Source organism: Aquarana catesbeiana, linkage group LG05, assembly GCF_042186555.1.
Source record: "Aquarana catesbeiana isolate 2022-GZ linkage group LG05, ASM4218655v1, whole genome shotgun sequence".
Classification (NCBI taxonomy): domain Eukaryota; kingdom Metazoa; phylum Chordata; class Amphibia; order Anura; family Ranidae; genus Aquarana; species Aquarana catesbeiana.
The window spans coordinates 217,470,994-217,493,493 of NC_133328.1; the positions used below are offsets into that span (position 1 = coordinate 217,470,994).

General features: G+C 41.3%; 1 protein-coding gene across 3 annotated transcripts in view; it reads left to right on the forward strand.

Annotated features, from left to right (window-relative positions):
- HECW1 (HECT, C2 and WW domain containing E3 ubiquitin protein ligase 1) overlaps nucleotides 1-22,500 on the forward strand; it is a 415,705-nt gene that overhangs the window by 176,255 nt on the left and 216,950 nt on the right. For all 3 annotated transcript variants that reach the window (XM_073630548.1, XM_073630547.1, XM_073630550.1), the window contains one exon: nucleotides 11,914-12,238. In XM_073630548.1, coding sequence (XP_073486649.1) covers nucleotides 11,914-12,238 — 325 coding nt within the window. The remainder of the gene's footprint in view (nucleotides 1-11,913; nucleotides 12,239-22,500) is intronic.

The following is a 22,500-nucleotide window of genomic DNA, read 5'->3' on the forward strand; positions in this document are numbered from 1 at the left end:
CAGCAAAAATATTACAAATATATGTAGACATAATTACAACCTTGCAGTTAAAATGTTTCATGTCCTATTCACAATCCAGCCATGCTGAGTGGCTTTCCATAAATATATATTTACAGCTGCAATATTTTTACCTTCTTCAAGTGTTACAAAATTATTTAGATGTAATATATATCACTTCCATAGGATCAAAATGTATTCATTGGTGATTCTCTATGAAATGCAATTTACCAAGCTCATTTTAAGCCCTTTATCTGTAAGATGCAGACAATATGAAAGGCAGGAATGTTTATTCCCTTAAGCTAGAGAGGCAGCTATGATATACACGTAGTTTGAGGGATGTGACGGTGGAGCAGGCCTTTATATCTGGCTGTGCTCTGCCCAGAATATATTTTCTTAAGGGAAAGACCTTTGTTCGGATGCTTAGTTGTAAATTATCAGCATGCTCTGTCACACTTGAAGAGCTTATTTTCTTCATATACGGCAATTCCTTTTCCCTCTGGTGCCATTGTTTCTCCTCATATTCAACTGAATAACAATGAAAGCCTATTTGGTAACATATGCATGTTTACCAAAGGTGAAACCTATCCTGAAAAAAAATCATATTTCTAGGTAGGACTGCGTAATAACCAAATATTTTACTGTTCCTTTTGAAGTTGCAGATATTATGTTCACATATATGTAAGAAAAAGATAGAAAAATTCAGAATTTGCTGTGGATACAAAAGACAGATAGGAGGTATATCCCTAACTGGCTAACAGTGCACTCACCTGGCTCATATAGTTAATCATATAGGGAATAAATCCATCCACTTGGGCACCAAAGCCCTAAGAATGCCAGCTCAGCAAGAGTCCAGATACATGAGATTAAACAAGGGTAGATACCACCGCTCTAGGCTGTTCGGGTTCAAGTATCCGTCTTCCACTATGTGAACAGGTGAGAGCTATGAGTAAGCGCTTCGTAAGAGCGTGAAACGCGTTAGCGGTTAAGCTGTATTGCTCCAACAGTGTCATGTACTAATTTTTATGCTACGTTATTAAATAAATAAGATTTTTTTTATTTGCCTATTCCGGAGTGCGGCTGTACAGATCTTCTTCCTGCACAATGCCAGCTCAGCCACGGATCAAACAAATTAAAGAGTAGCACCAATATAATCAGTTAGATCTGACTAAACAGATAACCAGCTGGGGGTCCCTGAAAAATAAGATATAATCCATAGTAAAAATAACAACATGAGCACTGCCATCCCTCAAACAAATCAAGGGTTGCTTGAGGCCTTCAAATGCACCCACCATGAAATCTGCTCCAGGAGGGAATCTGCACCGCCATCAGCGCTGCCGCTTGCAGACAATGGGAGACAAGCTCTCATTATATGCACACCTGACTCCTATCCAGTATCTGACATCAGTGTCACGTGGTGGCACCAGCTGATGACGTCACCGGACACGATCCCGGACCATGCATGCGCAGAAAAATGGAGCATGCGCAGTAATGTAAAAACGGCACATACACAGAGACATTCATCTCTGAGAAGGCCGTTCGCCCATCCTATCAAGGACTGGTGCACACCGCTCCATCTGGTAGATGGACTGGGAACAACCATAAGGACGGGAGATCACACACTCGCCCAGAAAAACTAGACACCTAGAGGCCAATAACAGCCCTGCAAGGAGAAATAGCCCAATCCTGGTGAATTATATAACAAAAGGGGAACAACCTACACAAAAAGTAATTACATATTATGATACAAATAACTGAAAGCATATATATATATTTTATATTTTTTAAGATTTAAATAGTGCCAATAATAATAAACATTTAGAACAATAGAGCAAAATACTCATCCGGACCTTGAAGAAACTATAGACACCAGACCAAATGGCCAAGACAAAACCTCCATGGCCATCGGGACAATATCTCTATAGGGGGGAAGGGAGGAAGAGAGGGGATGGAAAAAAGCCCAGACATGTATGCTGTTGGAATCATGACAGTATAAGGCAATTTACAGAAATGGTTTATAGGAATTCATTTTATTAATTCCTGGGGGACTAGTGGCTGACAATCTTTCGATCCAAAGAGTTTTGGATCTCAAGATTAAATTGTCCCAGTCCGCTCCTCTGGGATCTGGAGGAGTGACCTTCAATGCAAAGGAGACTGAGGTATTGTCCAATTTGTGGTATAGACCTATATGCCTGGTAACAGATGTAACGATTTTTCCACTCCCGGAATAGTAGATATGATCTCTAATCCTATGTCTGAATTTTGTTATGGTTTTACCAATGTAGAAAGCGTGACATTTACACGTCATCATATATATATATTACGCCTTGAGTTGAACAATCCGCATAACATCATGAATGGTGCCATTGACCATTTGGTAGAAAAATACCACTACCTTCCGTTACCCATGGGCAACAGCTACATTTCCCACAGCGATAAGTCCCCCTAAGACAGGTATGTCCAAAGTCCGGCCTGTGGGCCAATGTTCCCCATGTTCCAGTTTTGGATGGCCAGCCTGGTAATTTTGACATGTATATCTTTTGTGGCCCCCAATGTATCCCCGAGCGCCGGGGCCACAAAAGATATATATGCTGGCTGCCTTGGAGGGAACGGGGAGGGGACGGGGAGGGGGCGGGACGAGTGCCATACATACAGGAGAATTTCCTATTTACATGGCAGTCTCTGTAAAAGGAAATCCTGTTTCCTGCACTGCTTTTGGACAACTGTTCTGTCTATCATAGAAGGTGGGACTTTCTATTAAAGAGGCTGCCGAGAAAACAGGAGTTTCTACTGTATGTCTATGGGCGCTCGTCCCGCCCCCCTCCCTGTCTCCTCCAAGGCTGCAGATGGGCATGAATCAGGCTGCACTGATGGCAATGGTGAGTCTGCATTCATGTCAATAGGGGTGCTGCATTCATGACAATGGGGGTGCTGCATTCATGGCAATGGGGGTGCTGCATTCATGGCAATGTGGGTGCTGCATTCATGGCAAAGTGGATGCTGCATTCATGACAACATGGGTGCTGCAATCATGGCAACGTGGGTGCTGCATTCATGGCAACGGAGGTACTGCATTCATGGCAACAGGGTTTGCTGCATTCATGGCAACATGGGTGCTGCATTCATGGCAATGTGGGCGCTGCATTCATGGCAACGTGGGTGCTGCATTCCTGGTATAGTGGGTGCTGCATTCATGGCAACGTGGGTGCTGCATTCATGGCAACGTGGGTGCTGCATTCATGGCAATGGGGGTGCTGCATTCATGGCAATGGGGGTGCTACATTCATGGCAACTGTGAGTCTGCATTCATGTCAATGTGGGTGCTGCATTTATGGCAACGGTGAGTCTGCATTCATGTCAATGGGGGTGCTGCTTTCATGGCAGTGGTGGGGCTGCATTCATGGCAGTGGTGGGGCTGCATTCATGGCAGTGGTGAGGCTGCAGATGGGCACTGATTAGACAGCATTGATGGGCACTGACCCTTATTTTGCTTCATATTTCTTTATTTAAAATGTAAGATTTTTTCCTGAAACGTCCTTTTTCAAGTGGAGGTGTGTGTTATAAGCCGATAAATACAGTATATCCAAATATCACGCCCAAGCTCATCTTTTCACCACACATAGCCACAATGGCAAGATAATTCTTGTTGGGCAGGGTATTAGTGCTCGGACAAACACACTTAGACTGAATTTTAATGGTTTAAAGAATGTCAGGCAAAATGGTCGGCCCTCGCGCATGTTCACTTCATCAAATCTGGCCCTCTTGAAAAAAGTTTGGACACCCCTGGCCTAAGAGGACAGGGGGGCAGATCAGGTATATTCTGATAATGACTGGAGATTAAGGTGTGACGTAATGACCGCCTGTCTATACACCAATTCGGGAGTTGGGTGTACATACTTCGATAGTGTATGATCTTCAGCTAATATGTGCCAGTGATGACAGATTGATGCCTGTAAGGATGATTCATGGGCTGAATATCGCATGATAAATTTGACCGTATTGGCCGTGGTCTTAGATGGAGTCTTATAAAGAAGTTCTAATCTAGGCCTTGATTTGGCTTTATTGAAGGCTTTCCTTAATAGAGATCTTTTGGTGATGTATTACAGATGGGGACCAACTCATAAATTTATTTCAATGTTCTGGGTTGCGTTGCAGCTACGGGGTGTTTCACTATTATGGCAGTTACTTAGTGGTTCACCCCTTATTTTGCAATTTCAATGTATTTACTATGTTTTGTTATATGAAGATTGTTTACATACATGTTTGGTCTCTTATAGAATAATTTTCTCTGAACTATATTGCTGAAGAAGCGGTTCACTGCAAAACATGTAGAGTTTTGAACTGGGAAAGGGACGAATATCTTATCCCTCATCGTGGGTTGATACATGTATTTTCTTTGCAGTTCCTATCAGAGTTAACATAACATATTAAGACAGTTGAATATTAACTGTCTTAATATGTTATGTGTCTGCCCTTGTGGGTACTTTTAATTTATATTTTTCAATAAAATTCATATATTTTTGTACATTTTTTGTGAGTCTATACCATACCATGAAAGTCCAAAGTTGCCTCAAATGTTCTGCCTTTCTTTAAACCCACAAGTGCTTCTTTACCACTGTTATTCCTTTATACTGGCTTTTGGAATTTACGAATGCAGCAATTTAGAAATTGAACTTTTTGATAAATAAGTAGTGCATTTTATATAAAACTGTATAAATCAGGCCAAAATGAGGGACAAATGAGGAGGAAAGAGGGACAGAGGGACTATATTCCAAATGAGGAACAGTCCCTCGAAATCAGGGACAGTTGGAAGCTATGCAATCAGATTAGATCATACTGCAGAATAATTGTTGACACCAGGTGTAGCGGCTGTAGCATTTCAGAAATTGCTGAACTCCTGGGAATGCGATGTGCTACAGCTTCTAGTGTTTGCAGAGAAAGTGAGGGAAGAGACATCCAGTGAGAGGTAGTTCTATGAATAAAAACATCTTGTTAATAAGAGCAGTCAGGTAAGAATGGCCAAACTCATTGTAGCTGACAGAAAGTCCACGACTGTTCAAATAACCATTTTTCACCACTGGCAATCATTTCTGAAGGCACAGAATGTAGAAGCTTGAATAGGGTGGCTTAGGGCAGCAGAAGACCACAATAATGTAACTCTTGCCAGTCAAGACCTGGAAAACTAGGCCATAGGGAACACATGATCACCAGAAATAGGCAAACAGAAGATCAGTAAATTGCTGAACATTTCATTTGTAGTGTCAGAATTTGCAATACATGACTCTTTAGCATGGACCAAAAATTCCATGAAATGTTTTCTATCAGCGAAGGTGTTGAACCCATGCTGCAAAGAATTCAAAGAATTGTTTTGGAGGCGAAGGGTATATACGTGCACTTAGCAGCTGTACCTAATAAAGTGATAGTTAATTTACAGTATTACATTTGGCTTCTTTCCCATATACAGTGTACAATCTAATTTTTTTACATCACAGCAACAGTTTAACTAAGAGTGAAGGTATAAATCAGAACATCTGTGTGGTGTAAATCCTGATTCCTGAAGACGATAACATATACTCGTGCCATAGATGGTGTTTCCATATTACACTGGCCTTGGTACTCTTAGCCACGAGTTAGTAATATAAAAATCATCATTAAAGTATAGGACTGTATAATCAGCAATTAAGTTGCTCGGTGCCACTTAAAGAAGAGGTTTGGAGTTGTTAAAAAAATAAACTTTTATACTCGCCTTCATGCTGCAGCATTAGTGTGATGTTGCAGCTTTCCCCTACTGGCATTAAACCCAAGAACTGAGTGATCCTATGACTGCTGTTCACTCAGTTCTCAGTTAGCTCTGAGCAGAGAGCCGTGATTGTCAATCACCGCTCTTGACTTTGCCCTTCCAGCATTCACTTGAGCGCCAGGCGCAACAGGGGCAGGCTCAGCTGCCTTCAGCTCTCAGCCAAGTGCAGAGACGCAGCCACCTGTCCGTCAGGCAGCTGAGTGGATCACGACAATATGGTCGGGATCCTTCCAGAGTCTGCAGCGGCTCTGTGATGTCAGCTGACAGGGGACTTTACCCCAAGTAAGTGCACTCCTGTGTTCACAGGAGAATTATTGCCAAAAAAAAGCTTTGGCCATACCTCTCTTTAATACATATTTAATAATCAGGATTTATACATTTTTTGCTTATCGTTACAAACTATTTTTATTTTAGAAATATGCCCCTAGGTAAAGAAAACAAATTAAAAGGACTGTTCCTTGGTTTCTAGGCATCAGCGGTGATTGTTGTATTGTTTTTTGCTTTGTTGTATTGTAATGCCCAACTAGTCTGAAATAAGATCTCTTCCTATACTTTTAATGTGGTACAGTATGGTCATTTTTAGGTCCCCATGATAATTTCCTGAAAATGAAATTGACATGTCTTCTGCTCCCAAATATAATGGAACTACCAGACATTTTGAACAGAAGGAAAATTGTAGCTTGTTTTCAGTGATCAAAACAAGGATGTCCCATTTACATATATTATTACATATTTTGCATCAAGGGTTTTTAAACATTGGCACACAATAATAAAATAATTTACTTACAGCTTACCTACAGTATATTAGCTGTACAGTTAAGTTAAGCTGTTTATTTCTGTACTTCCAGACAAAATGAACATTTAACCCTTCAAGTGTGGGGAAGGCAATCCAAGGGTCATTTTTTCCACATAAAGTGGTATTAAACACAAAAGCAAACAATTATTATAGTGCAGCTTACTAATTCTTAGATGTGGCTGCATACATTTTTATTTTTTAAGCTTTCTTTCTTTTATTTTCATCTGGTGATCTGGTCAGTAGGTCTGTTGGTTCTCCTGCAGTTAGAGAGTTGAGACAAATCATTTATCACTGACAGGGGTGCTAAAATGGTCAGCTTTATCCCAAAAGTGGTGGTCTTAGTGTATTTAAATCTGCCGGTGCATCTAAAACTCTCCTCTCCCCAGATTAACAATGCTGCTGTGTGCTGTGCCCCTGTGGTCCTTCATCCAGAGTGGAGGCACTCTAACATGAGGTGTGTTACTGGCCAGATCACTAGAAGAAAACAGAGGAAACAAGGCCTCTAAAAGAAAACTAATGCGGCTACCACATTCAAGGATTGGTGAGATGCAACACATTCCATTATTGGTTTGGAGTTTAATAGCACTCTACACCTGCTGTTAGCAGGCGTAAACATATAAAAACATTGAAAAGGGGAAAAATTCTAATTCCAAATGTAGAAGATTGAAATTAGATTTATTTAAACCATGTACTTTATGGGCACAGAGACCATATGTAGATATATAGGGCCTATTTACCTTCTTTGTTAAAAAAATGTCTGCATTTGTATGTTTTTTAAGCAATTCTTGGGAGATCTGAGTCTTTATGCATTTTAGCTATATTGTTGTCCTTACCCGCATCCGATGCACACTCAGTTCAGTGATCCCTTGCGCTTTATTGGTTACAAACTGTTATTATATTACCTGTATTACCCAAAAAAGCTAGTGTCATTTGTTGTCTAGTGTTTATAAGGTACCACTAGCAGTGAATTGCTTTTTAGCCTAGGTTCACACTGCGGGAATGAAATGAACTCACACGATTTCATTCCCGCACGTCAGTCTTGACTTCGGGGGCAATTTCAGAGACATCTGTGTGTATTTCTGCACAGATGTCTATTGAAATCGCACCCCGAAGTCGCCAAAAGTAGTACAGAAACTACTTTTGGAAATCGGTGCGGCGTCGCACTAATTCGGACGGTGCATATTGCCGGCAATAGCCACCGATTTGGCATGCGATTTGACATGTCAAATCGCATGCCAAATCGCTGCAATGTGAACCAGGGCTTAAAGCAGTGGCGTCACTAGGGGGTGGCTTTTGGGGCTATAGCCCCGAATCTGGGGCCCATAGCCCAGAGTCTCTGCAGGGGTCCCCAAGGGGAGGGGAAGTTCTCTGGGGACCCTGATGTAAGTGGGGGGCTCTCTGGGAACCCTAATGCAAGCAGGAGGCTCTCTGGGGACCCTGATTTTAAGGGAGAGGCTCCCTGGGGACCATGATTTAAGGGGGAGGCTCTCTGGGGACCCTAATGTAAAGGGGGCTCTCTGGGAACCCTGATGTAAGTGGGGGGGCTCTCTGGGGACCCTGATGCAAGGAGGAGGCTCACCCTGTAGTAAGGGAGGCTCTCTGGGGACCCTGATGTTAGGGGGGGCTCTCTGAGGACCCTGATGTAAGTGGGGGGCTCTCTGGGGATATAAACACACACACGTATATTACTGTATATACACGTGTATGCCCGCCCAAGCGTATGACTTTCTTTACTATGCTGCTATGGGCTCTAGATCCAGATCTCTTGTAGACCTAGGAACGCCCCTGGCTTAAAGTAATGGCATTAACAAATAAAAGGATAGAGGATAACCGCCAGAGCCTTGCAGCTGTGTGCCCAATGGGTGGCCAATGCTTCCATTTCTTGTACTGACAAATACTAATAAGTTACAAACAGCTGTATGCAAGTTGGGTAAGTGGTTGTATACTAGCCATAGCTGCATTTTAAACCAACTGTTCAAAATTTATAGCTGGCCACACAGATATAAAGGCTTACATGAGTCCACACACTATTATTAATTTTTCTATAGGATTTTTTGGTGAAAATAAAAGTGTTATAAAATGCATTACATTTTTAACCACCACTGTACTTTACAGTGTTTAGTGGAGGGCCTTTGCGCTTCTTTTGGCCAACTCGCTTTAGCCTCATAAGTTAAAGGGAAAGTGTGCTTTAAAACACAGTACACTTACCCACCATGAAGGGAGAAAGAGCAGGTGTGCAAGGCCACCATTGTCCTATTATCTTTTATTTTCAAAACTTAAAGCAGAAATTTGGGTATACATACATTTGCCTAGTTAAATTGTAAGTATGCATGTGTCATACATTTGGGATCCCTGTGAAAGCTGGAAATCACTACAGTGATTGATGCTAGCTTACGAGTCCTACAGTGAGAGAAAAAAATATTTGATCTCCTGCTGATTTTGTACGTTTGCCCACTGACAAAGAAATGATCAGTCTATCATTTTAATGGTAGGTTTATTTTAACAGTAAGAGACAGAAGAATAACAACAAAAAAATCCAGAAAAACAAATTTATAAAAAGTTATAAACTGATTTGCATTTTAATGAGTGAAATAAGTATTTGACCCCAAACATGACTTAAGCCCCATACACACTATTAGATTTTCTGTAGATTTTGGTCTTCAGATTTACCAAAACCATATAATATGAGGTCAAACCTTAACAGTTTCAATTTGTATGGAATCAGGCAGGCCCTTGCACTTAAGTACTTGGTGGCAAAACCCTTGTTGGCAATCACAGAGGTCAGACGTTTCTTGTAGTTGGCCACCAGATTTGCACACATCTCAGGAGGGATTTTGTCCCACTCCTCTTTTCAGATCCTCTCCAAGTCATTAAGGTTTTGAGGTTGACGATTGAACCTTCAGCTCCCTCCACATATTTTCTATGGGATTAAGGTCTGGAGACTGGCTAGGCCACTCCAGGACCTTAATGTGCTTCTTGAGCCACTCCTTTTGTTGCCTTGGCCGTGTGTTTTGGGTCATTGTCATGCTGGAATACCCATTCCTGCCCTGGCTTAAAAAAGGAGATCCTCACGGAAGATTTGACGGTACATGGCCCCGTCCATCGTTCCTTTGATCCGGTGAAGTTGTCCTATCCCCTTAGCAGGAAAACACTTCCTAAGCATAATGTTTCCACCTCCATGTTTGGATGGTGTTCTTGGGGTCATAGACAGCATTTTTCCTCCTCCCAACATGGTGAGTTGAGTTGATGCCAAAGAGCTCGATTTTGGTCTCATCTGACCACAACACTTTCACCCAGTTTGCCTCTGAATCATTCAGATGTCCATTAGCAGACTTCAGACGGGCCTGTACATGTGCTCTCTTGAGCAGGGGGACTTTGCAGGCATTGCAGGATTTGAGTGCTTTCACGACGTAGTGTATTACTTCTCTGTGACTCTAATCCCAGCTGTCTTGAAATCATTGACAAGATTCTCCCGTGTAGCTCTGGGCTGATTCCTCACCATTCTCATGATCATTGAAACTCCACGAGGTGAGATCTTGCATGGAGCCCCAGACCGAGGGAGATTAGCAGTTATTTTGTCTTTCTTCCATTTGCGAATAATCACACCAACTGTTGTCACCCTCTCACCAAGCTGCTTGGCGATGGTCTTGTAGCCCATTCCAGCCTTGTGTAGGTCTGCACTCCTTGTCCTTGACATCCCTTTGGTCTTGACCATGGTGGAGAGATTGGAATCTGATTGATTCACTCTTTAAAGTGCAAATCAATTTATAACTTTTTTGAAAAGTATTTTTTTGGATATTTTTGTTGTTATGCTGTCTCTCACTGTTAAAATAAACCTACCATTAAAAGTATAGACTGATCATTTCTTTGTCAGTGGGCAAACGTACAAAATCAGCAGGGAGTCAAATACTTTTTTCCCTCACTGTATGTGGAGTGGCTGCCCTGCTGCATAGTCACTTCCTTGGAACAGGCACCATCCAGAGAACACTTTGCATTTCCTCTATGAATAGATGAGGTATAGATTGTGATGTCATCCCCCCATCTCTCCACCTTGTCCAACCAGAGAACACTAGCGGCTTTCACTGTTACTGCTTACTACAGTAACTTCCAGCTCCCACGGGAATCCCACCGGTATGGCATATACATACACTGGACCAATGCAATTATGCAAAAATATGCAATCCTAAACTTTAGCTTTAACCAAACAAGCTGAAAATAGAATCTGATTGGTTGCCATGCACAGCTGTTCCAGATTGTGTCTGCTCCAGTTTTGATCAATTCAACCCCTTGTCTAGGTCTCTTTAGCAGGGACTGGTCAAAATATGATCAGTGTGTGGCCATCTCTGCTCATCAGAAGTTAATCATTTGATCAACTTCTGTGGAAGGAACATGCTAGAAAACTTTTCTTGATCAGCTTCTGCAGCCATTGATCAGCGTATTCTGATGGTGGTGGGTGCAGCTCTCAGAATATAATGTCCCAGCAGGGGGATTCCTTCATTCACTTGTCTAACTAAACAAAACAAAAACTAACAGTGTATGACTAGTCAATCCTGAACTCACCTTCTCTCCAGCTTACTTACTTACGTAAGACAACCACAGTTTGCTCCACTGTTGACTGTTTCTGCCTCTTCTTCCCTGCTGTCCTCAACTGTGCAGTGAGCCTGTAGAGACTCATATAAGGCTGTCTCCCAACACTGTTTGTGAAAGTACACATACCCTTTAAACATTCTCAGTTGCTAGTAGAAAATGGTACATCATCACTAGATGAGGGGAAAAAATTCTTTGCATGTATAATGCTGCTGATGCAGTTTTTTTAGCGACACTGTACAAAATTTAATCAGAAAAGGTTTTTGGTTGTTTATGACTGAGTTACAATTACCCAGCTCATTATTCTGTCGTAACAAACATTTAATGGTACGTTGATTCAGGAATTTAGATGATTGTCACAGAGGTAGCAGGAAACACTTACCCCTTTCTTAACATGCTGTAAGTTTTGAGGGTGTATTTGTTTCAGATGGGAGTTGAATCAAATCAACACCCGTGTTGTTTTAAGCCTAAACTGCATTCTTCCTATTAGGCAAAAGTCTTTGCAAACAATCTTTACTGGGCTCTAGCCTGTATTTAATTGATCAGTGAGGTTCTTGATTTTACAAATGTGAACAGTGATGTGTTAGTTGCCAAGAGGAAGACTAAGCTTTGGACAATTATGACATAGACTATTGGACTGGAATTATAAAATAAAGTTTTATGCAAATATTTGATCATTTCTTTTGTTGTATTATAAATTTTTACATGTTTTATATCTTTCAATTCTTTACAGAATTTGTACCAAAATAGGTTCCTCGGCCTGGCTGCCATGGCTTCTCCTTCGAGGAACTCTCAAAATAGGCGCCGGTGCAAAGAACCTCTAAGGTACAGCTACAATCCTGACCAGTTTCATAACATGGACATCAGGAATAGTCCTCATGAAGGAGTAACCATACCACGGTCTACCAGTGACACCGACCTCGTCACTTCAGATAGTCGGTCAACGTTAATGGTCAGCAGCTCCTATTACGCCATAGGACACTCCCAGGACCTGGTTATCTACTGGGATATTAAAGAAGAAGTTGATGCTGGGGATTGGATTGGCATGTATCTAATTGGTAAGTGTTCATCTTGGGGTATCAAAAAAACAGAGCATAGTCAGTTAAAGGTGATACCCTTTCTTTCAGGTATGTACTGTATAAGTCAAACTAGGTGTCTTGAGGTATCGGGGCCTGTATTTACAATGTATACATTATAATAGGATTATGTACATAATACATATGCTTTGCACATAGCACATAATCCTTTTATATGTAGGTTCTTTATATAAACCACATTTAGTAGTTCTTAGCTTAGTTTCTTGTGACCTTATATAGTTGATTGATATACAGTATATATTTACCAGACTATTTTTATTATATTTATATATGTTTTGTGGCTCTCGTAGGTTTGTTGTGATAATTGCATGGATTACTAACCTGTCTGTTTTATCCTACAGTTTTTCTTGAAGATCATAGTTATTTTTTATGAGTATCTATAAAGCTATATAATGTTTTAATAACTTTAGGTGGATGACTATATAAGTCTTTTTTGAATTATACATTACAAATAATATATACAAAGGTGTAAGTCTCCACTGTTTTTGTTGAAATGATTATATGCTGTATCCTGTTTTTGGAGAGTCCTATAAACATCCCTTGAAATAAGTCTGCAGTATCAACTTCTATATTCCTATTCCCATGGATTTACTGTAAAAGGCCTCAAAATTTCAAACACAAGCTGACTTGCTCTATTTATATGCAAATACATGTGCAAAGTGCATCCCTATCTCTTAACTGAGCTGACTAAAATTACTGAAGATAGGATTGATTGTTATGGAGGAATTTTGTGTATCTTGACGTCTTGTTGCATTGTCTTGCTGCATAAGACCTGAGATGTGTACATATGAATTATTAGATTGTAGGCTCACAGGAGCAGGGCCCTCCTATGCCTTGTATATTCCAGGAACATTTAAACAAAAGTAGTGCAAAGGCTTACCATCTGATTACTTTAGAGTAGAGATGCATTGATCTCTCTGCAGATGTTCATGCCTCCTGAATAGTCAGAGCCTCTGCAGAGAAACTACTGTTTTAACAAAGAGAGCAAAGGTTCTTCTCTACAGCATGGTGGCAGGGGACAGTCATTTCTACAAAGGTTGTGGCTGCTTTTTAAAAAAAAAATAACTGTAAAATGTTGCATGCCTTTTATGCCCTGGGAATTTATTTACCTGATTTAAACTGTTATGCCCTGTACACACGATCAGAAATTCCGTCAGCAAAAGTCGGATGTGAGCTTTTAGTCAGAAATCCCGACCTTGTGTATGGTCCATCAGACTTTTGCTGGCAGAATTCCAGCCAGCAAAAGATTGAGAGCAGGTTCTCTATTTTTCGGTTGGAAAAAGTTCCTATCCGAAAATGCATTTGTCTGTATGCAGTTCGGACGAGCAAAAAATCACGCATGCTCGGAAACAATTCGACGCATGCTCGGAAGCATTGAACTTCATTTTCTCGGCTCGACGTAGAGTTGTACATCACCGCGTTTTTGACGGTCGAAAGTTCAAAGAACTTTTGTGTGACCATGTGTATGCATGGCAAGCTTGAGCGGAATCCTGTCGGAAAAACCTTCCAAGTTTTTTCTGACGGAAATTCTGATCGTGTGTATGGGGCATGAATTGGGCTTCCAATCAAAGTTTCGGGAGTCATAACAAATATTTTTTGTTAGTCCTACAATAAACTGAGATCTAAATAATAGATATATTTTGGAAGTATATAGCCAATAACTATTTTTTTATCTACTTATACAGTATATTATAAAATATTTTTTGCAACTGATTGCCTAACTTTTTTCTCTCATCTTAGTCTGTCAACCGATGACTCTTTATGCTTCATTGCCTGCAAATTTGGCCCTTTAAAATACAGTTGTTATGGCTAGAAAATAAAACATAAACAGGGAAAATTGTTGCGCTCATTAGTAGTCAGCATAGTCCCTCCTTACTTTGAGGGCCAGTGGTTATGTGTCCACTTATATTGATGATCAGTGCAATGCCCCCCTTTGGTGGTCATTGGAGAGATTTCCCCCTAGGATTGGATGTCCAGTGGAAAACCACCCCAAACATTTGTGGTCCTCATGGACTCTTCCCCCTATGTAGTGCTCCTTGTACTTTGGTAGTCAGTGACTCCCTTTTATTGGTGCTCAGTGGTGAAGTGTCTCCTTACTGTACATTGATGATCATTAGAGAAGTTTCCACTTATATTGGTGATCAGTAAAGTGGCGTCTTACATTGGTTGTCAAGGGAGAATTGCCCGTTATTTTGGTGGTCAGTGCAGTGCCCCTGTTACAATGGCAGTCACTGTTGTGCCCTCCTACATTAGTGTCAGTGGTAAAAAGCTTTGATACATTGTTGTCAATAGTAAGTGCACCCTTACAGTGGTGATATGGGGAAGCTAAAGACATCAAGGGTGTCAGTTAAGTGCCCTGTGAGGTTATTATCAGTAATGATGTGCCTGCTTATGTTAGTGGTTAGTAAGAGCTAAATAGATTATTGGTGTCAGTGGGTTACTCATACCTCCCAACTTTTAGAGATGGGAATGAGGGACACCTATTAGTAAAAGTCTTTAGGCATAGGACACACCCCCTGGCATACCCTTTAAAAGAGATTTCTACAAAAAAATGTTAGTTAAACCCACAAGTGCTTTTTTTTACCACTATTATACCTTTATTTTGGCTTTTGAAAATTACAAATGCAGCAATTTAGAAATTGGATGAAAGGTTTAGCTCTGGGAAACACTTTTTAAGGGATAACAATTTGCATTATATATACAATTATATAGATCAGACAAAAATGAGGGACAAATGAGGAGGACAGATGGACTTTGTTCCAAATCAGGGACAGTCCCTCAAAATCAGGGACAGTTGGGAGCTATGGAGTTACTTACCTGAAAGAAGAGACACTAAATGCCTTCACCACTAGGTCTTTTAAGTGACCTTACCTCAATGGTGCCTGCAATGCACTTCTTGTTTGGTGGCATCCAGGGATAGTGCACCATCCTCCCTAACCTTAAAAAAAAGTGTGCATTCCTTACTTTCTCGGTCAGTAGCTCAGAAAGTACTAATTTCATGATAGATTACTTTAAAGTCAGAGAGAACTAGACAACTATCATTTTGAGGTGGAGGTCATCAGTGGCAGCCTCAGTGTTTTCATTAAAGAGGTACTAAATATTTTTATATTGACATTGACACGGAAACTAACAAAACATAATGTGTGCTATTTCTGTTAAAAATCCTGTTTATGTATATATGTTGTACTTATACATGCAAATAGGGACAGCATTTTTCTCTTAGTGCATTTCTGTATAAAAAAAATAGGTTTTTCTGCAGTAATGACTGAAACAACCAGACACGTTATGGTGAGGTGGGTTGTGTCTGTCTGTAAACTCTACACCATAGAAGCCATCCACTGCACTGATGATGCTTAACTAGCCTAAAACTGCTGTATGCAGTTTGTAATAAATGGCTCTATAATATTAGGCTATATCTGTAATAAAAAAAACAGCAGTTCATGGTATTTAATCAAAGGACCACAAAGGAATATGTTGCACGGCTCCATTCACCATCTTAAAATGTGGAATAAAACCCTTGTTTTTTGTATCTGTGATGTAAGGGAGACATACCTGCTGTTTTTAGAAGACTCTACCTTGTTACTCCAGTCATTATTGGAAGGCAAGGACCATTGACCTAGGATGCTTAGGCTAAAAGAAGAGGAACAGCGTTTTTTTTAAATTTAGGACCAGAAAGGGATACTTTAAATCAGTCTGATTTAGTAATGCTGACATATACCTTACTGCTTCATATAAAGCAGTGGTTCCCGACCTCATTCCTCAAGTACTTCCAACAGGCCATGTCCAGGAATTTCTCTGGGAGAAAATAGCTGTCATAAATACCAAGATACTGTCATGGATTTATTGCACCTGTGTAATGTGAAGGAAATCCTGGAAACTTGACCTTGTGACAGTGCACCAACGCTGCAGGACATAAAAGAAGTCCATTGGAAAGGGCAGCTAACCCACACAAAAACTGCAGGCACACTGTGTTTAGCCACCCTTACTCATACTTTAAGATAGCATTCTTTATTAATATGGCATGGCGTAGGATGATGTTTTTTTAACCCCTGTCTAATGTATATACACATTACCATGAAGCATGTCTTTAACCACTTCAGCCCTGGAAGGATTTACCCCCTTCCTGACCAAGCCTTTTTTTGCAATACGGCACTGTGTTGCTTTAACTGACAATTGCATGGTCGTGTGACGTTGTACCCAAACAAATTAGAGCTTTCTTTTGGTGGTTTTTTATCACCTCTGTGGTTTTTATTTTTTGTGCTATAAACAAAAAAAGAGCGACGATTTTGAAAAAAAGCAATATTTTTTACTTTTTGCTATAATAAATATCCCAAAGAAATATATAAAAAAATAAATTTCTTCCTCAGTTTAGGCCAATATGTATTCTTCTACATATTTTTGGTAAAAAAAAAAATAGCAATAAGCGTATATTATTGGTTTGCGCAAAAGTTATCGCGTCTACAAAAAGGGGATAGATTTATGGCATTTTTATTATAATTTTTTTTTATTAGTAATGAGGGCGAACTGTGATTTTTTATCGTGACTACGACATTGCGGCGGACAGATCGGACACTTATGACACTATTTTGGGACCATTGACATTTATACAGCGATCAGTGATATAAAAATGCACTGATTATTGTGTAAATGTCACTGGCAGGGAAGGGGTTAAACACTAGGGGGTGATCAAGGGGTTAAGGGTGTTCCTTCAGCGTGTTCTAACTATAGGGGGGATGGGCTCACTAGAACATGACAGAGATCATTGCTGCCGATCACTGGGAGCAGTAGATCCCTGTCATGTTGCTAGACAGAACAGGGAAATGCCTTGTTTTCATAGGCATCTCCTCGTTCTGCCTCTCCGTGCCACGATTGCGGGCCACCGATGGACATCGTGTCCACGGCACCCGCGCGCTTCCTCTAGCCACAGATGACGGAGTGACGTATTGCCGACGTATATCAGCGCGAGCCGGTCGGCAAGTGGTTAAAGGAAACCAGTTCACCTTTTTTTTTCATTCCAGCTGCCCTATGTATTGTACTTCTTTTGCAAAAATAAAACAGCTTTCTATTTATTCTACACACGCTTATTTCACTATCTTCATGGCTGTTACTAACACTTATTTATTACTTCTGCCTTACTTCCTGGACAGACTTTAGGTCATGACACAGGAATGAGTTGACCAGCTGATCTCATAAGCACACACCCTGCATCATCTACCATCAGCTGATCAACTAACCTAAAGTTTGTCCAGGAAGTAAGCCAGAAGTAATGAACAAGTGTTTTTGAACAGCCATGAAGAGAGTGAGGTAAGCGTGTGTAGAATAAATGCAAAGCTGTTTTATTTTTGCAAAAGAAGTACATTGATGCTATATTGGTACATAGAGGAGCTGGAATTTAGAAAAAAATAAAAAAGGTGAACTTAGCTATTAAAGTTTAACTGTATTTGTGATATAATTGTATTTGTTGACTTGTCCCAACAGCTTCTAAAAATGCATGAATGATATTTTACCATTTCTCACAATAATTCCTCTTGACTGTAACCTCCCAGCTCTGAGCACATTCTGATATGCAATTAAAAAAAATCTAATTCCTGGAAATGGGTTGTTTATTTTTTTTCAATGCAATTATTCCAGTCTCCAAGCAGCACCCTCTAGTGGTGGCCAGGAATGGCTTTTTTTAAAGCAAAGATGGATTCTAAGAATGTTGGAGTGATTTCATCAGTACAGTAACCCATCGTAATGGCATTTTTTCATAGGCAGCAGGGACAATTTCAGATGAATTATATTTTGAAAGCATGCAGTTAAACTTTGATTCTGATTGACAAGGTTCTGCTGTTATATAGACAAATCCTTTAAATTCCTCATAACCTACACCCTATTGAGTTAAGATTCCAACATATTTTTATGGACCCTCCAGCTTTATTGTTTCGGTTTGTAATGGTTACATTTTTAGAAACCATTTCATAGTATTAAAATTTATTTCAAGCTAATGAGTTCAGCTAAGGACACAAAAACATGGCTTTTCAATCAAGTCGCTGTGTAACTGCAGCGAGACAAACACTGAATTATTTAATTCACTTCTATTAAGCCGAGAGGAAAGTAAATCAAGTGAAACTCAAAATGAATAGAATCATCACAAAACAAAAAAAAACAATAACAACTATGGGAATTATGAAACAGCCCTGCTTTCATGCAGTACGTAGATTGGCTTAATGGCAAATTCCTGAAGAATAAAAAAGGAACATTTAATTAATAGAAGAATTTTAGTGTTTGCCTATAATAGTAATGTGAACAAGGCCATGTTATATGATATGCTTGACTTGTGACCTAAATAATTTCTTCAGTAGAGATCTTGTATATATTTTCATTGTCATTCTTCGGAAAAGCAGAAATCAGTTCTCATAGAGACAAGGAAAAGATGAAAGTAGCAGCTACCTACCATACCTACCATATGCTAAGACATCAATCAATAGCATTGGGAAAGTAAAAAAAAAGGTATTATTAGGAAAATACCATTATTAAAATAATAATATTACACTTAAATATAAATATTATAATAAGAATAAAAATATAATTAGGAAAGTAAAAACTATACAGTATATCTATCATGATCACTTAGTGCCCCGTTCCTCATTCCAGCACTTTTCCCCTGTCTGTGTCCACCTGCAAGGCGATTGATCTGATCAGTCACCTGATATAAGCAAACCGAACACTCTATCCCTTGCTTGTGATAGAGACAGTTACCTGCATTGTTCCTGATCAAGCATCCTGTTTGCCTTGCTTTGCTGTTGGATTTACCTGTGTATGACCCGGATTGGATATTGGACTATTCCCTGAACTCAGCCTGCTTTTCACCTAGACTGTCACTGGATCAGATATTGAAATATTCCCTGATCTCAGCCTGCCTTATTACCTGGACCGTCTTAGAACCACGCTAACTGTCTGCTAAACTGCAAGTAGTCTGTTGTTTGCTCTGTTCGCATCTGCCCTGGTGTGGTGGCCAGGTACTATAGCATTGTGTATAAGTCCTGGGGGCAACCAAGTACGGATAGGCCTGCTTGTCTTATAGGAAAGGGGGCTGCTATAGGTGAAGCACACAGTACCTAGCTATAGTGTCTGACCACCTGCATGGAGGTCGATGTGACATTCGTGACAATATCCAGTGGTCAGATGGATCATTTATTGTAGCCCAAGTCAGCATTCGGTGTGGATACAATCCTAAATTTTAAGCTTGGAACAACCCTGTATCTTTTTTTTTCTTTTTCCTTTTTTTGTATGTAACATCCCCACCAGGCCCTCTTCAAGTATAAGGGTCCCCATTAACATATAAATCAGGCCTTCACTTTGGATAACATTTTGTTATAGTTTTCCTTTTACTCACAATTTAAACTGCTTTTTTTTCTTTGTTAATGTCAGTTTTACTGTACTAGGTTGTATACATTGTACAGATGTGTCACTTAACACATGTGGCCATTTAGGCATTTTTTTAAATCACTGCTTCCTGCCAAAGGGAGTTAAAAATAATAGTTTTCTTTGGTACACAATATCCAAGGCATTGCCCAGCTCCCATGCCATTTGTTTGACAATCCCTGGTTTTTTAGCATAGAAAATGGCCATTACTGTTTGAAAAAAAAGTTTAAAAAACATCCGGCTTGTTCCTGCCACATATGTGAATGCCATTTGCTGACACAAGCATGACAGCATATACGTATGAGTAGGCTCCGCCCCTGCCCTATTCCAGGATTGGTTATACTATATAAGTAAGTCTCCTCCCTGCAGGCAGCATTCTCCTTTTTTTCCTCACTGCTCAGCCGGTAAAGCTGCTGCTGAGAGCAGGAATTTTTTTCCCCTCACCATGCCAGATTCATCTGGCCAAGCCACGCAGGTTCAAGCCTCTCCTGTGGCGATGTTCCCCGCTGTACAGGCTGTAAAACTCCTATATGGGGGAGGCCACTCTCCCTCAGGATCCAGGATGGGGGGTTGCAGGCATCTGCTCAAAAGAGCCATCAGGACAAGCAAGTCATGGAACAAGGTAACAGGAAAGGTCTGCCCATTCTCAAATTGGCGGCAGCGCTATTTCTGGTGACTAAATTGGCCCTACAGGATGCCAGGAGGCTGCTGAGTGGAGCAAGATGGTGATGGCATCACTTCCGGCGGCCAGAGAGGCGCTAGAGGGCATCAGGATGACTTCTGGGTACAGCAAGATGGCGGCCGGGACACTTCCAGTTGCTGAAAAGAATGCGAGCCAGAGGAGGAGATTCACCCACCATCAGCCATTATCTGCCAGATGAAGAGAAAGCATAGCATGCAGCAGGAGGAAGTGAAGGCACAGGGTGCCAGGTAAGCCACGGTCAGTATTACCTATGGAAGAAGTCTGTACAAGGATGTACCACTAAATCACCTTTCCCCTCTGCAACATGAACCTGTCAGCGCCACAAGAGCCGAGGCTGGGTGACTGGTATGAGGAACGCAAGGGCAGTATCAATGTCACTGTATAAGCCTGAGCTATTGTTATCTATAACTCCTAGATCTAAGATGAGCTCTCCTAGAGACCAGCCACGTAAACTAAGGTGAGGGCAGGTAGGTTTATGTGTCTATGTGACGTCATAAAAAAAAGAGTGCACAACTGACAGGCTGCAATCTGTTTCAGCCCTTATCGGCTGCAATGTCCCTCCAAGAGCAAAGATATGCAACAGCACCATGGCTCAAGCTCTGAGAGGTCGGCTGCACACTCTAAAGCCCGCCAAGAGAGCCGGCACAGAGTGGTATACACACAGCAAGAAGAGGCCCCCAGAGATGATCTGTGCCTGGGCTGCGGGCAAATGGTTGTTACAGGAAAGATGCTGTGTAGAGCTTGCCTGCAGGAAGTGGCAACAGAAAAAGAAGCGGAGAGGGCAGATATAGCCACAACCAGTCAGCATAGGGGGAGTAACGGAGGCCCAACCTTGGGCCAGGAAACAAGCACAAGGGAGCTATCCCCAAGGCTCAGTTCCGAGAAAGACTCCCTGGAGGAGGACAACCTAGTCCTGGGATCCATCTTAATTTCAGCCTCTAGTCAAGGCGGTAAGGGAGGCACTCGAGTGGGAGGAAGAGGTGGTACAACCTGCCAAAACAAGAAAGTATTATCCCCAGTTGAAAAGGTCACTACTCACATTTCCCCTTATAGAAGAGGTGAAAAATGTCATTCAAGAGGAATGGGAAAAGGTGGATAAAAAAGGGTCACTGATCAACAGATTTAACAAGATGTACCCTTTCAAAACAGAAGAAATGTGCTCATTGGAGACACCCCCCCAGTGGACGCAGCAGTCATGAGACTGGCCCGGCACATAACCCTACCCATGGAGTATCCTTCAAGGATGCACTAGATAGAAGAATGGACGCAGAAATGAAAAGGGCCTACACATCCGCAGCCAGCGTGTGTAGACCAGTCTTAACACTTACCTCCGTGGCCAAAGCCATTAGAACATGGGATAAGAAGATAGAGGCAGACTTGCAGTCAGGTGCAGACACATCAACGGCCCTAAAACTACTGAGCGATATTAAAGAATCAGGTGACTTCGTAGGAGAAACAGCTATCGACTCTTTACGCTGCTCAGCGAGGTCCATGCAATCCTCTGTAATGGCATGGAGAGCTCTATGACTCAAGCCATGGATGGCGGATACCTCATCAAAGGTAAACTGGTGCTGTGTCCCATTCAACAGAACCTCTTTGTTTGGGAATAAAATGGAGTCAGCAATCTCAAAGATCACGGGGAGGCAAATCAGGTATGCTCCCACAAGATGTGAGACCAAGACAGAGATGCTATCCAGAGAGGAAGCAGTACGCAAACAAAGTTAGAGAATTTAGGCCCTATAGGACACTCAGAGAATATAGAAGAAGCGGAAGAGCGCCCCAAATGACAGTGGCGCGCTTGCTTAAAGCAAGGACAGCTCCTGCGCAACAGCAGAAATCCTTTTGAGAATTTCTCTGTCCAGACAGGGGCAGTGGGGGCCAGGCTTTGCAGATACGACCATGCCTGGATGGAACAAGTCAGAGACCCCTGGGTCACGAATGTGGTCCAGACGGGACATCGTTGGAGATTTCTGTCTCTTCCCTTAATTCCCCATTTCACTCCCACCCGGTTACCACGTGACCAGCAGAAGGTGCGGGTAATATTCAAACAAACGCTACTACAGAAGGGTGCAATAGAACCAGTACCAGCGCAAGAACAGCAGCAAGGTTTTTC